Source organism: Oreochromis aureus, linkage group 20 (assembly GCF_013358895.1).
Source record: "Oreochromis aureus strain Israel breed Guangdong linkage group 20, ZZ_aureus, whole genome shotgun sequence".
NCBI classification, from domain to species: Eukaryota; Metazoa; Chordata; class Actinopteri; order Cichliformes; family Cichlidae; genus Oreochromis; species Oreochromis aureus.
The window spans coordinates 18,270,394-18,286,826 of NC_052961.1; the positions used below are offsets into that span (position 1 = coordinate 18,270,394).

Sequence of the window (16,433 nt, forward strand, 5' to 3'; positions counted from 1 at the left end):
ACTGCCAATACATGCAGACACTATGAAGACACTGAATGTTACCTCCCAACGTAATATGAAGGAAAGACAGCTAAATTTATTGGTTATTACAGGTAATCCAAGTGTTGTTCACGTTTTTTCTCCGATGGCTCTCAACAAACCGACGACTGAATTTGTTGCTGATCACCATAGAAACCATTCCGCGGTAACCGGAGCACAATTATTTTAAGGAACACACAAAAGTAGTTTGCAACAGCTATACAGTTTCACCATTTCACAGTGTTGCTTTACAAACCCGATGCCAACAGTCACATTACATTCCTCTTTTTTGTGCGGATAAACAGCTTTGGAAATTTCAATGCAAAATGTTGACATATTAGCTACAGTTTACTGACTAGCCCACACAATACACGAGTCAATATTGGTGAAAATGTATTATTTTGAATTCATTTACATGAGCTTGATGAAACACGGTCACATTACTGAACAAATATAGAAATAAAAAATACTTTTCTGAAAAGTTAGCTTTTACAATGTGAATCTATACCTGCTATATGATAAACTGAGACACTTTAACCCTATACACTAGTGTTAGCATGATCCTGTCCAATTCATGAGGCCAGAGTCTGTTAGCTTTCACTGTTGTATAAAAATGCTCTTTTTAAAATGTACACAGTTCATGCCCAGATTAGTCATTCACTGAATGACAAGGCATATAGCATTAATTAAAAAAAAAAATCTATGGTGCATAGACAGTAATATTAAAAATCCCAATTTGCTGACATAAAGACAGCAAATGTTTTCCCGTCCACAAAACTTCTTTATCACACACAGGCTCTGAAGCAAGTGAGAACTCAAAACTGCATCATTCAGGAAGCAAGCAAAAAGGTGCAATCTGTGCAATATCCTGACATCTACTGCTACAGGATCAGTTCATAAGATTATTACCACTGAGCACTGCCATTGTTGAGGTAACTAATGTCAAATCAAAATACATTTTTTTTAAATATATTTATCTATATGATGTTAATGGTGAAGTGTTGCGTGCTGGGCTTTGTCTTTGTCCTTTCTGGGTCAGGAAGATTAATGGTCACTCCACTTGCATATTGCGCAACAGAAGTCCTCTTTTCACACCTCCCTGTAGCATTCTTGCACCGAGACTAGTGTCTGTGATCCCATCACTACAGGAAGAAAACAAAAACTATAAGGGGACACACAAGTACAAATAAGTTGTGTCACAGTTGCACCAATCAGCAACATCACCACCTCACAAAGCTGTAACTAGAATAAAACTAAAGTAAAAACTTGAGAACCAGTCCATGGTAGTGTCAATAGCAAGCTTTAACCCTGAGTAAGTTGCAAAAAACATACAGCGTCTAGTTAGTGGCATCACTGCTGCTTCCTTACATGGGGTTAAACTTCCTCTTCTTAAGTTCAGGACCGTCAAGTCCACCTGTGAGTCTCTGAAAAAAGAAAAGATTAAATTATTTTAAAAAAACACTAATTTCAACATTATTCTGCAGATGTGGAGGATTGACCAACCTCTTTGCTTGCAGCTTCCTGCTGGGCTCTTCTCTGCTCCAGGTTTTGCTGAGGGCACAGATAAAGAAGTGAAATTCAAGTCACAGCTGCAACAGGAATTCCAAACTGGATTTTACACTCAACTTTTATTGGTCTTATATGCAACATACTACCCTCATTGAGTTTACACACCCTGTAAAACTGAATCTGAATGGATGGCTGTTAAAAAGTAGATTAAGATGACCTTGCTTCACTGGACAGATTAAAATAATAAGAACTTTATTTATAGGCTCTGCTTTCAGGCTTTAGAAGCCAGAAACCAAATTCAACTTACTTTAGGTGCATAATAAGCACATGTATACACCTGCATCTGCCCACTTTCAAATTCTCCAATTTCACAACATTTGTCAATCACCAATAACAGCAGCTGGTGGTGTGCCTTAGTACTTGTACACACAAGTGCAGAATGTATGGTGTTGCTCCTCAACAGAGCACTGATGCTACTTATCATTTGTAGAGTTTTTATGATAAAGTAAAACTTGATTTAAACCACCTTATGTAGCTCAGAAAGCTGCTGGTGCCTGATGAGGGCCTCCTTGCTTGGGAACTGCCTCCTACACAGCAGACAGGCCAGTTTAACCCAGTCTGTCAATCTTCCTTCCTTTTCATCCTTCTCGCCTCCTTCTTCTTCACTGTCAGTTTCTCCACTGTAGGCTGGGACCAGACCCTGCTGCCGAGGAGGCGACTGCTCAGGGAACAATAAAAAGAAAAAGAAAATAAAGAAAATGTACACCTCTAACACCTACAAAATCTCTCTCTCTCTCTCCCCCATTTCCTTACCTCTGCACTTTGGCGGATCTGATCCAGAAAAATCTGAGGCCGTTCAGACAGTGCCCCCTGGAAGACAGAAAAAAAATTGATTGGATTCAGTGATCTGTTAATATCTGGGCCTATGATTCAGAGACAGTTACAGGACTCACTATCACAACCTCATGCCCTGAGGGTTCAGACATTTACAGATAAAACACACCTTTTTCTCTAGAACAGCATAGCCTGCATCAGCACTCGCAGACTCTCTATGATCATCTAGGCGACTGTGTCCAGGTGCCCGAGTATAACCAGGAGGTGCTGTTGAGCCGGTGGCAGGGGATGAAGAGACAGAACGCATGTTCTCCTTTTGTCTATTGAGACTTTTAGCCCAACGCTCCATGTCTTTGGCAATCTATTATAACAAACCCCAAGAAACTCAGTTAAAATATGTAGTTAAGTAATTTTTAAATGTCAAACTGAATGGGTGGCAAACTATGAAATCCAACTTAGCAATTCAAAACGTTTTGAGTGACGTAAATTTAGACCATAGTCCTGACTCATTTTGATCAGAGGTGGATTATAATGTCAGCTACAATTAGCCATTAGCAGAGATATTTTTTAAACCAGAAATTATAATGTCCAAAAGCTGATTTCTGTGTATCAGCACCTGTTGAGCCGTTTTATTCTTGGGTTTGTCTTTTTTCTCCTTGCTGCCAGAGGTAGCAAACGGTGATTCCGTAGGAGCTGCACCATCACTTGGAGGAGCACCTTCTGTGTTTGACTGACTGGCAGCAGGAATGTAAGTATGTTTCTCTCCATCCCAGTACATGTACTGCTGAGTGTGAGAGTTGTAGTAGTACTGCAAAGACAAAGGGAAATGCAAAACCAAACTGAAATACCAAGGGGCATAAGCAAAACACACACACACACAAATGTCCTACAAAACATATAGATTGCTTTACAGTTACCATGGGCTGTTTACCTGTGAATTTGGGTCATAGTAGAGACCTGTGAATGGGTCATAATAGTAGCCAGAGCTTTCGTCATAGTGGTATGTGGAGACATCTGGCACAGCTGTAGTATAAGACACATGGTATTTGCATCAGGGTCAGATTTCCAATATTTTTTCCTGAATGAAAGGTAAGCTTGACAGTAGTCAGCAGCATCAAACTCAAACTTCAAAATGCATTTATTTGCAATCATTAGCCAAGATGTAAATTCCCCAGAGGGAACACTAAATACATAAAGCCTTACGATACTGCTGGAGCTCATGTTCAGTCCCTGGGATTGCAGGCTGGCTGGGTCCAGCTGGTTGTGGTTTTCCCACTATTTCAACCTGTGAAGTGACAGAGCTTTTAAAAACAGCTTTTACAAAATTACAAGGAACAAATGGAATAAAGAAGGAAAAAGCATCAAGTTCTACCTGTGTCCCCGGTGTGGTGGCAGCTGTGGTGATTAGAGGAGTCTGTGTATGAATGAGCGGCTGCTGCACAACCACCGATGCAGGTTTGGCTGCTTCAGATGAAATGATAGCTGCACATGGACAAGCAAGTGCAAATAAGTGGCTTAAGAGGAAGCTTAATATAAATGTATGCAACTATATGATATATAGATATATGTGTGTTATAAACTTATTGGCATGTCATACAAACCTGGGGCTGCTCCTCCTGCGTAGGATCCATTCAGGGAAGCTACTCCACTTGTCAAAGCAGCAACCCTGTTATCTGCTTGGGGTTTGAAAGTTGTGCCATCTTGCCCTGCATACTCAAGCCCTTCCTGACTGTATGTTACTGCTGCCCCCTGCTGATACACACTTGTATCAACACTCTGGCCTCCACCTGGTCCATTTTGAGTGGTCTGAGAATTTAAAAAAATAAATACGATACAATGATCATGCAATCTGTACTAAGGATGTGGAATATATGCTGTAATAGGTCAAAATTTAGATTACCTGAGTGACAGCCCACTGTGCAGCAGCAATAGCTGTGCTGGCCACTGTAGCAGCACTCACTCTGCTACCATCCGTTACAAATACATCCCTAACATAGACAAGAGACAGAGTGAGGGTTTTAATCAAAAAGTTTTTGGAGGGTTGGTTACATTGAATAGCTTAATTTCAACCATCATTGCTCTTCTAATACATTTAAGGTTATCTTCACAAAATGCTATTTATAATTTTAATAATCACATGATCAACCTGCATTTCTTTGTAATGTGATCAGTCAATTTACTAGTCTAATTTCAAATGCCAGTAAAATGCCTGATTCTTACATAGTACCTTGCTCTAGCACACAAAGCACGTTATACAACATATGTCATTGAAGGCGTCGTGATTTAGTGCTATATAAATAAAACTGAATTTAATTCATTCACCCATTCATACAAACACTTTTTTCTAAGCTTTCTATCTTTCTAACCTTTACACACATTCACACCCCAACTGATGCATCAGGAGAGCAACTTGACGTTCAGTATCTTAACTAAGGATATTTTGGCATGCAGACTTGAGCAGCCAGGATCAACCCACCTATCTTCCGACTGGTAGATGATCTGCTCTACCTGCTGAGCTACAGCCACCCCACATTCACTGTGCAATTATAATATAGTAAAGCGTGGAGTCCCTGTATATGGTTTGGAATTAAGTTTGGGTGTGTGAGCATTTACCGTTTGGAGCCTTTGGCAAATTCCACTACAATGACCTTCCCATCAATAGATAGAGGTGGCTGGAGAGCCTGCAAAATCTGGAGCAACTGAGATGCCTCCTGTTAAACACACAGAGACCACTGGGTGGGTGAACACATATTTAAGATAAAACTCATTAAAAAAAAAAAAGATAAGTAAGCAAAAACCAAAACCAAAAGATACAAGTCAGTAAAACAAAAACAACCCTGGCTTATGTGCGTATGTATGTGTGATCTTGTGTCTCACCACTATGGTAGATAGTTGTAGAAAGGCAAAGCCCCTGTTGAGGTGTGTGTGTTTGTCCTTGATTAGGCGAACGTTGGAAGGGGAGAGGGTAGCAAACGGAGCCAAAGCAGACAAAATGGCTTCTACTGATGTATGTGGGCCAAGGTTCCTTAGTATCAAAGCTGTTGAGAGAGTGGATGAGGTATATTTAAGATGCATTATAGTTTTAAAAAAATAAATAAAAAATACTGGCAGCTGCCAGTGCTACCCCTTAGCTCCCAAGTACATGTACATATGGTATAAATTTGAAACCTCCTACTTAAGTTACTGCATTCACAAGATTTTCAGAAAGAAAATCACCTCTGACTTTGAGGTCAAGGTCACTGAAATTCAAACTAGTCCAGAGATTTTTAGTAGATGCACCTATGGCATGAATTTCAAATCCATCACCTTGCTCGCGACTCATCGTATTTACAAACTTGGGTGTCCACACAACCCACCCAACCAACTCTCAGGGTGACAAAAAGACGACAACAGTCTTTTACAGCTGAGGGGTAAAAATGAAACAATTTGTGACCCAAGTACACTGCCATGATGTACACAAATAGCCTACAAGCTTTAGCTAAGTAGGTATCCTTTGGCAAAAAAGAAATCATTAAAAATTTTTAGACATAAGATTATCCCCCCAAGTCTCTTACAAGAAAATATTGCTATGATAAGGAATATCAGTATTTCCATTTATATGTTTTACAACAAACCTTCTTGGTCACTGTAGGTGTACCACAGGGTTCTATTTTAGGTCCTAATTATTTGCTTCCACTTGGTGACATTTTATGACTTCATATCCCCTCTCACTGCTATACTGATGACAAAGATTTCCCATGAGATCTCCTGGCCCCTCTTAAACTGTTTCAGTGATGCCAGTTGTTGGATGGCACAAAATGTTCTACTTTATATCTCAAAATCAGAAATCTTATTGCTCAGTCCTACAAACAACCTTAACCAAACATTTACAGTTCCCTTGGTCCTCGTGTGTGTGTGTGTGTGTGTGTGTGTGTGTGTGTGTGTGTGTGTGTGTGTGTGTAAAAGCTTGTTGTCAGAAAATTGGGGCTGCGACTTCAGTCTTTTCTCGTGGGTTTTAAAAAGTCCACCCAGTCTTGCTTCCTATAAATGAGAATTGCTGTACAAGTGTCATACCTGGCAAAAAAAAATAAAAAATAATAATAATGTCATTAATTTATTCTATTAAGGCTCAAATACCTTCTCTCTGGCATTAATGAAAAGTTACTCTCTCACCTCCAACTGGTTCAGAATACAGCAGCTTGGCTTTTTACTGAGCAGATGGCATCACATCACCCAAATGCTGGCTTGTCTCCATTGGCTCCCTGTACTTTTTAGAACTGATTTTAAAATGTATTCATCACTGTCAAAGCATGTGGCGGTTTGGCACCAAGCTATACAGCAGAAATTTTAACCACTAAGGAACTAGTTTGCAGCCTGAGATCCTTGGGCAGAGAGAGTCCTTCAGGCAGTTGTAGGTGCTTTTGGCATTAGAACCCTTCACTTTTTGAAGAATTACTTTGGAAGATCAGGGTCAGAATTTGTGACTTTCTATGGACCAGCTTTTATCTGATGTCATTTGTGATGACTTTATACAATTACATTTGTTGTGTTTTTAACATGAGGTTTTCAGTTTTTAAGTAAATTCCACATATTTTCTTTAATGTTTGGCTTTCTTTTCAAAGTTTTCCCTCTGAGTACTCCATTTTGGTCTGTCAAAGAAATTTGTAAGCCTTAAATTAAAAGACGCTTTATTAATAGAGATGATTATCATCATCAGCAATATTAACATTATTATTTTCATTTTTATTAGAGGAGATGACTTACTGTCATTAGCAACATCTGCCTGTTGTGGAGCTTGGCCTGGTGTGACAGCAGGACCAGAAGAGTGGTAAGGTGCTGGCAAGGGCAACAAACCTTGGGCTCCCTCCTTTTGAAGACCAATAGGCAAGTCCTTCTGTACCTGGGGCAACTTCAGCTCAGCCTCTGGCAAAATACAACATGTTAGTATTACTGTTCAATAAGCAAGAGCTTGTGTTATAAAGGAGAGAAGAGGTGAAATATTCAGTGGTAGGCTTGTGAAACCTTACCCGATTTAGGAACGTTGCATTTAAAGCACTTTTCTCTCCTTTTGAAGTTTTGTACACCACACTGTTGAATTGTTATACAACCTTGTTAACAATCTTCATAAATTAGCCAAATGAATGACTGGCTTTATATTATATAACACGCATTCAAATTTTACATCGTGGTAATGCATAGCAAGCACCGAACCTTGTTGCAGAGCCAGTCCTCATTGGCACGTGGTTTGGGGTCGCTGTAGTGCATCGACACTCTCTGCCCTAGAATCGACAGCACTCCCTGAAGGAAAAAGAAAGAGAGGGAGGAATAACAAAGAATGATTATCAGTGATAATTAGGCCACACATGCCATAGAAAGGCCTCATCTCACAAGAGATGAGAGAGAATGAAAGGGAAAAGAGAGAGGGAGAGGAATAGAGAGAAAGAGTACAACTGAGGCTGAAAGGAAGAGGACACCAGAGAATTGACCTTCAGCTTTAGGAAATTCGGACGGACGGTGAGATGGTATATATGTAGTCTGTGAGTGCCCATTTTTAAAGGACACAATGTGCTTTGTTCAATTGTGTCATCCCTCCCCCCTTAAGGGGAAACCTTTCCAAAGTTGTCCACACAACCCATCCCATTGTCACCACCTTTGTCCCCCAAAGAGACAATAGCTCTGTCCTAAAGATGTAATCATGGCAGATGTGAAAAGCTCAAAAACAAGAAAATGAAGCAATATATTGGTTCTGATTCAACATACAACAGACCATGTGAGACATTATATTCACACTGTCATATTATCCCAAAGGTGGTACTGTGAACTCAGGAAAGAAAGCGAGACAAGTCACTGAATAAAAGAGGAGAATATGATGGACAAATGATGATCAGTTTGACTGGGAGGTCTCATCTATGAAAACTATCAAGTTGCCCCTTGGTTGTCAGAATTATGCAACATAAATCAGTTTGAATTGTCTAATTGTAATTGTGGAAAGAAAAGAGGAATCTTCCTTCAAATACTACCTACCTGAGGACCGATGTTATTTAATCATTCTTAATATTTATTGTTATACTAGAATGCATTTTAAGCACATGATGGTATGACGTGACTGTATGATATTAGCTTTTGTGTCTCACTGAATACATTTATATATGTGTATTTGTGTCTGTGTAGGAGAGAGTGACCTGGTTGGTCTCCATCCAGCGGGTGGCCTCCTGTATGAGATTAAACTCGACGAAGGCGAATCCTCGGCTCTGACCTGGACACCGCCCAGCGCCATGGCAACCGAACAACAACAACAACATAACAACAACAACGCAGTGAGGGGTTAGTGCTGCATATACAGAGGAGAAAGAGACCCTGTATCAGCACTAGTCAAAAAAAATAAAAAAAAAAAATCATTGCTTCCACTCTCCTTTAAAAATACCACACATGATAGTCAGTTGGAGAGGCACTGTCAAATTCTCTGCATGGGCAGAAGGATGTAATGTCAAGTAACTCAGTAGGGTCAAGGTAAGAGGGAGGGATGGAGGGAGAGAGAGAGAGAGAGAGAGAGAGATCTACCCACTCATCAGTTTGAAACTGAGCTCTTTGGTTTTTAATGATGAAGCACACAGGCAGCAAGAGAACACACACACGTGCACACACCAATGTCTCTCCTACTCTGAGAGTCAGAGTCTGAACAATCTAGCTCCGTGATGGCATGTCGCCTCTTAAATGCTCCATATCCTGTCCGGACATTACAATAAATGATAATACAGATATCTAACTATTGAAATTACAAATTAATCGGCATTTAAACATTTATTACATGAGTGCTTTTCCTAACACGCACACACACAAGACAGACAGACCAAAAACAGTAAAACGGTGATGTATGAAAGACAGAGCAGTGTGGGGGAATGTAAGTGTGCCAGTGTAAGATAAGCACACCTTACAGATAACCAGAGAGTTAGCAAAGTGGGAGGCCAGTGAGACAATGACCTTAATGGAAAACCTTTAGAAACCAAAGAAAACAAAAATGACACAAAAAGAACCACAAGCTTTTCTGAGTGGCATGGTTGAAACGTGTAGCTGAGAAGTAGCAGCAACGCTTGCATCTAAAATAGCGACAATAGCAAAATCTGCTTCAGATGCTGATTCCTCTTTGACGCTGTTAGTTTGTGAACAACACCTACTCAGACACACCCCACTTCAATATGGATAAGGCAGAAGTTAAAGGGTAAAGATAATAAGGGCGCCAAGATGAAAAGGAAAAACAAAGTCATGAACTAAAAACCTACAATTTATGATGGTATGAATGCTTTCTTAAAAAAAGAAAAAAGAAAAGGAAAAAATAGGCAGGGCTGTGAAGCGTGCATTAATTTTCTTTTTTCCTGTGTAAATGCTAGCAAGACTTCAGACATCTGTATACCAAAATATCAAAGCAGGAAGCTATGCAAAACTTTGGTCTGTATGAGTTTATAAATATGATTAGATATTTTGCAACAGTTATCTACCATACAGTCACAGCAGAAGATAGCCACCAAGGATAGAGGAAAAGACACTTATTAATACAAGAAAAGACAAAGCAGATATGGAACAGTCACCTGAAAAAGCAATGAAAATGGAAGTGTTGGTAGTGCATGAGTTTGAGAAAAAAAAGAAAGAAAAAAAAGAGCATCATAAGAAACACAAAAGAAAAGGGGAGCAATGGACAACTTCTCACCTGAAGATTTATTCCTCATCAGACGAACCTCTCTCGGCTGGATCCCCTGCTCTTGAAGTTGTGCACGAATCTATGGACAAAGGAGAATCCTAGCTTCAAACTTTTCACAAACAACCTGCGCATCAACTGGCCATTGTTGAGACAAATATGCACCTCATTGGCAGTGGCACTGGGTGGCAACATACGAAGCATTATGATGTTGCTGGGCCGCTGATTATGGTCTAGCTCTGCACGGTAATCCTGGTCTCTCTGATCCAACTCTTTGTGGGACAGGTCTGGGCCAGCATGCTCCTCCATTCTCACTGGAAATGTCTACACACATCCGTCACAAATTAGTAACCAAAACCAAACAACAATTAAATGTGTATTGTAGTAATTATAAAGATGGACTGATATTGACTTACCCTTCTCTTTCCTGCTCCAGGACGAGAAAACCTGTCATCCTCTCTCTGCCTGCCCGTACCGAATTCCATCTGCTCGGAATGGGAACCACCACGAGCCCAGCTGCTTTCCCTACTTCCTGAATGTGGGCCACTGTTCTCTGGAAAGCCTGTTCCCCCTTTCCCCCGTCCCCTTTCCTGCAGGCCAGGCCGTAACTGCTCAAATTCCTGCCTGGATCCCTCCTCCTCTCGCTGGAGTATAGGATGGGCTAGATCAGGCTGTGAGGTGTGAGGGGACCACAGTAGCCCTTTCCCCTCATGCCCTACTTCTCCTCTACCATCTACTCTCTGATGAAACCCCGGATGCTCCTGCAGACAACCTGGTGAGAAGTCATGGATACCCAGTGACTGCTCATCAGTGCCATACTGTCTATCACCCTCCACTCTGACATCAAATCCCATGCCTGTCTCTTCATCCTCTTGGCCATAGCCACGATAGTCCATGTCCCGGAAATTGTGATCATTGTGAGTGCCACCATAGCGACCCAGGCGATCACCTCGCCCACCCCTGCTGACCACAAAAAACTGCGTGAGAGACTTATCTGATAAAATGTGCGAAAAAGATGTAAAACTCACATTAAACTCACCTCCTCTCATAGTCCATGCTGATCCACTTACTCTGCCCCTAGTGAGTCGTTCTTCTGTTTACAGAAATACAGCACACAAATCACACATCACTTCAGATGAAACACGTTATAGAGCCACGCTAAAATTGTACAACCTCGTGAGGAGGTACCTTAAAGTCATAGGCTGTGCAAAGTGTGAATAATTAATTAATTAATTACATTAATTTTAATTTTTAAAACCTTGCACAATCCAATGACCTCTCCAACTTTGACATATCAAAATGACTTCTCTCAGTGCTACACAGACTACTAACTAAAACCCGCAAATAAACAAACAGCAAAATAACCCTGCACCATTAATAAAAAAAATAAATTTAGTGCGCAATGCACAGGATCAACCAGCAATCCAAAAAGGAGTAATCAACAACAATGACGTGTGACGGTCAACTGCGTTAGCGGCCAAGCTAACATAGTTAGCTTGAGGTTGGTTAGCTAGTCCAATAGGCTACATTCTCTCTAAACGACTGTCAACAGCTAAAAATACAAACGCAGTCGTGTGTGAAATTCGAGGGAAAACTCACCGGTATCTCATGTAACCTACAATTGTTCTGTAAATATCACGTTGAAGCCCAGGTAAATGGTGTGTTTTATTTTCAGGCAAGCAAGTGTAAAATGGCCACAGCGAGACATTTCAGAGAGGGAGGGACAAATCCCTTACTTGATTGGAATTTGATTGGTTGCTGGAAAGCGAATGCATTAACGTCGACGCTGATTGGACAACACAAACGGGTCAGTCGTAAACTTGCAGCCCATGACTGATTTAAAAGGGAAAAAAAAAATGCACTGCGTTGTTACAAATGTGTTTATATATTCGAGTTGATATGAACAAAAAAACAAAACAATCAGATATATAGACATGTTATGTGCAATTTTATTTTAGGAAAAAAAACCAGGAAAGTAATTAAAAAAAAGACACAGGGAAATGGTAAATATTAATAAATGAATAAATCAAAGAACACATAAATACCTTAAAACAGATAACCCTAATACCAGCTTTATGAAAAAAAATCCAGAAATACCCATACATATCACAGTAAAGAAAAAAAACAAAACAAAAAAAACAAACAAACAAAAAAACCTCTAGCAACCCACCCTCAAAATACTCTAGCCCGGCACCTTGACCTTGACTTTCTATTAATTAAATGAGACAGCGGTTACAATTCATCATTTAACTGACATAAGCTGACCATAACAGCAGGATCGAGTAAAATGATTAAAATATATGAAGTAAATTAGAGGCATCAACAATAAAAAGTTATATAGTACAATAATGACAATATCAGTAAAGAGGGGAATGGGGAGAATGGAGTAAAAGGCAAACTTGAAGTACACAACATTACCATGTCCTTACAAGGCCTTGTAAGACATACAGTACATAACAGATAATATAGTGATAAGATAAGCCTACCATCTATTTGAAAGAATATTAAACTTATCAGCTACACCACTTATGATTTGACCCACTGATTAACACAATCAAAAAAGGTCCTAAAAACTCATGTGTTTAACCTGATTGTGCCTCTGGCTATATATAGTATGTCGTCTTCCAGTAAAGTGAAGGTTTCTATGTCACTCTGAGTAGCTGTTAATTTCATTACCCACCTGAGCCATGAAATGTGGCCATTGGGGGGGGAGGGTAACTTTGGCATGGAAAAAAGGGGTTAAGGTCAGTGACACAGACGGCCTTTCCATGCATACAGTACGTAGACACATGTTAATACACAACCACACAAATATACACACATTCACTGCATGCAGAGCTGCACTGGAGAAAAACAAACTACCATACAAATGCATACACACACTCTAAAGTACAGGTAAGTAATTCTGTATGGGAAAATATCTCATACAATCTAATTTTAGGCATACCCCTGCATATCGCCTGAGTCAGAAAATGGGCCTGAAGTACCCAAGCCAGTGACAGGGAGAAAGCCTTCACAAATGTGAGGTGTGGACTCTTACAAATGACAAATAATACCCTAAGTTATGAATCCCCACCCCTCAACAACCATCACTCTCAAGGCACTACATGTAGGCGATACTGTGTAAAATTTACTTAGAGATGGCCTAAATTCAAACCTACGCTTTAATTACGTCCTTTTCTGACTTCTCTTGTGTTCTCAGTGTCTTTGGCCTTCTATCGACCTTTTCTCTCCTAATTTCCATCATGGCACATTTGCTCCCCTGTTTTTAACTAGTCAACTTCAAATTATACCCATAACCTGCCCTGCTGACTTCTAGATCAGATTTTTTTTCTTTTGTATTTAAATTGATGCAAGAAAAGTGGCACACAACTTAAGAGTCCAAAAACCATGGTGTATGTGGTCTTTTGAATCATTTCAGATCTGCTCCACTTTGCTAGGGGTAACTGGGTGATCGCGGAAATTGAGCATCTGCATAACTTTTCTCCCCTCCCCCCCGGTCAAATTTCAGTGGAAGCTGTCCTCTCTATCTGTGCTTAATGACAGCCCCCTCTGCTCCCAGTGCCTATAACAGTAGGCAGGTGGACTTCCTGTTACGCTTTTTGGCCTGCAGCGCAGCTCTAGTTGCCATCTCAAAGACTTCCCTCACACCATCTTTGGTTTTGGCAGAACACTCTTGGTAGCCGTAGGCACTGATGCGGTTTGCCATCTCTTTGCCATCTTCATATTTGACTGGTTCCTGGGGACACATGTCACAAAGAAAGTTTAAATTTGGATATTATTTTATTGATTTAACTTATTTGCTTAGCTGAATTTTCTGAACCACCACATTTACCTGTTTCATTTTGGCTAGCTCTCGTCTGGTGTGGTCATCATTGCGCAGATCTTTTTTATTTCCTACCAGGATGATGGGAACATTTGGACAAAAGTGCTTCACCTCAGGAGTCCACTTTTCTGGAATATTCTCTACAGTGAGGAGAATGAAAAAGCAGCAATTAATTACATACATCAATGTGTTCAATACTCACTAGTATGGATGGTGCTCAGATGGTACCTAAACTGTCAGGACTGTCCACAGAGAAACACATGAGGATAACATCTGTGTCTGGGTAGGACAGGGGCCTCAGCCTGTCATAATCTTCCTGACCCGCTGTGTCCCAAAGTGCTAGCTCTACCTGAAAAGACAGAGTAACAGAGTTAAATGACTGGATAAATCTACGGAAGAAGAAAAGGAAAGGCAGAAATGACAATACTATAATTTGATTAGTTAGACAGACTAGATATGTTATAGCAGCAGCTGGTCTGATGGCCACAATGCAACATAATAAAAATTCACTGGTTGTGTGTAAGCATCCTGAGGCAAGATATTGAAGAATGAGTTGCCCCCGATGCACCCATTGAAGTGTGATAATGAACATTAGATAAATATGTATGATTGGGTAAATGTCACTAGACTGGCAGAAAGCACTTCAAATGCTCAAATTGAGTAGAGAAGTGTAATCTAAGTACCAGTCCATTAGCCACTAATTAAAGAGGGTAATTGCTTTTTATTTTTATTTAAATGCCATACCAGCACCCACAGCATTACAATCAATGCAAAATTATTTGCAAACCATCATTCCCTCTCACCTGTTTCCCGTCCACTTCAATGTCTGCCACATAGTTTTCAAACACAGTGGGTACGTAGACCTCTGGGAACTGGTCCTTACTGAATACGATGAGGAGACAGGTTTTCCCACATGCACCATCACCGACGATCACCAACTTCTTTCTGATAGCAGCCATCTATGGAAGAGTTGAAAACACTGTTGCACATCCTAAGACAATACTCCCCAATTAAAAAGAAACACAACTTTGAGGTGCATTAATAAATAAGCAGTCTAAACAGGAATAAAATTTTCCGATGCTTCGCTTACAGTTTCCCTTCGCTGACATCTAGCACAAAAAATACATCAGAAATCGCTAGAAACGCACAGAGGTCTCGTTAACCGTACAGTTTGGTAAATAGTTCCTAGCTTACGTTACTAAGTACATTTAAAGCCGGAACCGATGGCAAACAGGCGGAGGTGCCACTGAGGTGTAGAAACAATTACTCAAACATTTCCGTGCTACATTCCTATTCCTACTAAAAGCCCGACTACTGTAGTCTGGGGCCTGTCAAACCAGCCTTTGCTAGCAGGAAAGCTAGCGGTGTTTCCTATGAGTTTTATTATTGTCATTCAAAATCCTCTCTCTTAAATTATAACTACAATATTCATCCCATCATAGCCATATTTATGTGCCTGAAACAAGAATCGGCTTAAAGTTTATACGTTATATGGAGAATTTGATTACCTTGGTGTTTCTCTGTACGCCTTTCTCCTCTTCCTGACCAACTGGAAAACTCCGCCCACCGCTAGTACGCATGCGCACTATTACGTCATTCGCAAGTAAAGACCGGTGTGACCGGGTGCGACGGGGAATAATACATTGGTGGTCGTTTGTTTATTTGTTTGTTAGCGAGATAACGCAAAAACAACCCAACTGAATTTTATGAAAGTTGACGGAGAGGTGGAGCATGAGCAAAAGAATGATCTGTTGAAATCTGGGGCAAATCCATATTACTTTCAGCAAAATTGGGTATTTTATTTGAAGGACATTGCTCTCTCCGAACTGTGCGAATTCATTAATTAAGTTAAGATACTGGAGTACTAATTTGTATAGGAATGTCAACCTATGGTGACCATAATCACCATAGGTGATCCGTATGTTTATAGTTTGAATACACACAAAATGGGTGTGTATATATGAATGCATTTGTACTTATGCACAATTCCAGTCTGGTTAGTCTTCCCAGCTGACTAACCATTCTCATCCTCTTTGAACTTGGGTTTTAAATCCTATATCTCCAGCAGCACTCAGTTTATTAGTAAAAAATGTATAAATCCCATTTACTACTGGTGTCCTCCAAGGATCCGTCCTGGAACCCCTTCATAAATTTAATATCAGCTTCCATTGTTATGCCGATTGTATGCAACTCCACCTGTCTAACAAACCTACCATTACTCTCCCACCCACAGCCTTCTGCATTTGACTCAAATCCTGGATCTCCTACAGCTTTCTCAAATTGAACAGTAATAAAACTGAGGTTCTCCTCACTGGCAACAAATCCATCATGTCTAAGTGTAATTTTTTCCCTCCCTCTTGACTCAGGCCAAGAGTATAACATCCTCATACTTTCATCTTTGTAACATTAATCACCTTGGTCCATTTCTCACACCTAATAACACTGTGGTACTTGTTCACACCTTGGTTACATCCCACATTAATTACTGTAACAATTTTATTTTTGGTTTTTCTTGCAAGTCTAGAACTCTGCTCCTCACACCATCACCAGAACTCCTTCCATTAATCACATCAC

At 40.2% G+C, this 16,433-nt stretch overlaps 2 protein-coding genes across 3 annotated transcripts; both read right to left on the reverse strand.

Annotated features, from left to right (window-relative positions):
- Positions 1-54: 54 nt before the first annotated feature.
- On the reverse strand, positions 55-11,780 carry rbm10 (RNA binding motif protein 10). 2 transcript variants are annotated; one of them, XM_031753303.2, is made up of 23 exons: positions 11,633-11,780; positions 11,073-11,126; positions 10,450-10,993; positions 10,199-10,357; positions 10,046-10,115; positions 8,523-8,596; positions 7,552-7,638; positions 7,368-7,428; positions 7,105-7,263; positions 5,239-5,399; positions 4,975-5,072; positions 4,262-4,349; positions 3,963-4,167; positions 3,734-3,843; positions 3,565-3,646; positions 3,293-3,384; positions 2,978-3,169; positions 2,531-2,722; positions 2,341-2,397; positions 2,054-2,245; positions 1,522-1,569; positions 1,387-1,442; positions 55-1,160 (listed from the first exon to the last, which is right to left on the reverse strand). In XM_031753303.2, the coding sequence occupies exons 2-23, from the start codon at positions 11,087-11,089 to the stop codon at positions 1,070-1,072; spliced, it is 2,835 nt and encodes a 944-aa protein (XP_031609163.2). In that variant the 5' UTR covers positions 11,090-11,126; positions 11,633-11,780; the 3' UTR covers positions 55-1,069. The 2 variants fall into 2 exon arrangements, with proteins under 2 accessions (XP_031609163.2, XP_031609162.2); XM_031753302.2 differs by having other exon boundaries at positions 10,450-10,996.
- Positions 11,781-11,960: 180 nt separating this feature from the next.
- Positions 11,961-15,466, reverse strand: LOC116330815 (rho-related GTP-binding protein RhoA-C-like). The gene is made up of 5 exons (XM_031753262.2): positions 15,368-15,466; positions 14,663-14,818; positions 14,088-14,208; positions 13,869-13,999; positions 11,961-13,772 (listed from the first exon to the last, which is right to left on the reverse strand). Exons 1-5 carry the CDS (start codon positions 15,437-15,439, stop codon positions 13,599-13,601), a joined length of 654 nt encoding a protein of 217 aa, XP_031609122.2. The 5' UTR covers positions 15,440-15,466; the 3' UTR covers positions 11,961-13,598.
- Between the last annotated feature and the right edge of the window lie 967 nt (positions 15,467-16,433).

What these genes read in the sequence shown, in the direction of transcription:
- rbm10 (XM_031753302.2), bottom strand. An exon ending in TTTGCCAAAGGCTCCAAACG is followed by an intron (nt 4,350 to 4,974) that starts GTAAATGCTCAC and finishes TGTCTATGTTAG; the next exon opens with GGATGTATTTGTAACGGATG. An exon ending in AGAATAAAACGGCTCAACAG is followed by an intron (nt 2,723 to 2,977) that starts GTGCTGATACAC and finishes TTGTTATAATAG; the next exon opens with ATTGCCAAAGACATGGAGCG.
- LOC116330815 (XM_031753262.2), bottom strand. Translation starts at nt 15,439, where the DNA reads ATGCGTACTAGCGGTGGGCGGAGTTTTCCAGTTGGTCAGGAAGAGGAG. An exon ending in GCGTACAGAGAAACACCAAG is followed by an intron (nt 14,819 to 15,367) that starts GTAATCAAATTC and finishes ACTCTTCCATAG; the next exon opens with ATGGCTGCTATCAGAAAGAA. An exon ending in AGCTAGCCAAAATGAAACAG is followed by an intron (nt 13,773 to 13,868) that starts GTAAATGTGGTG and finishes ATGTGTCCCCAG; the next exon opens with GAACCAGTCAAATATGAAGA.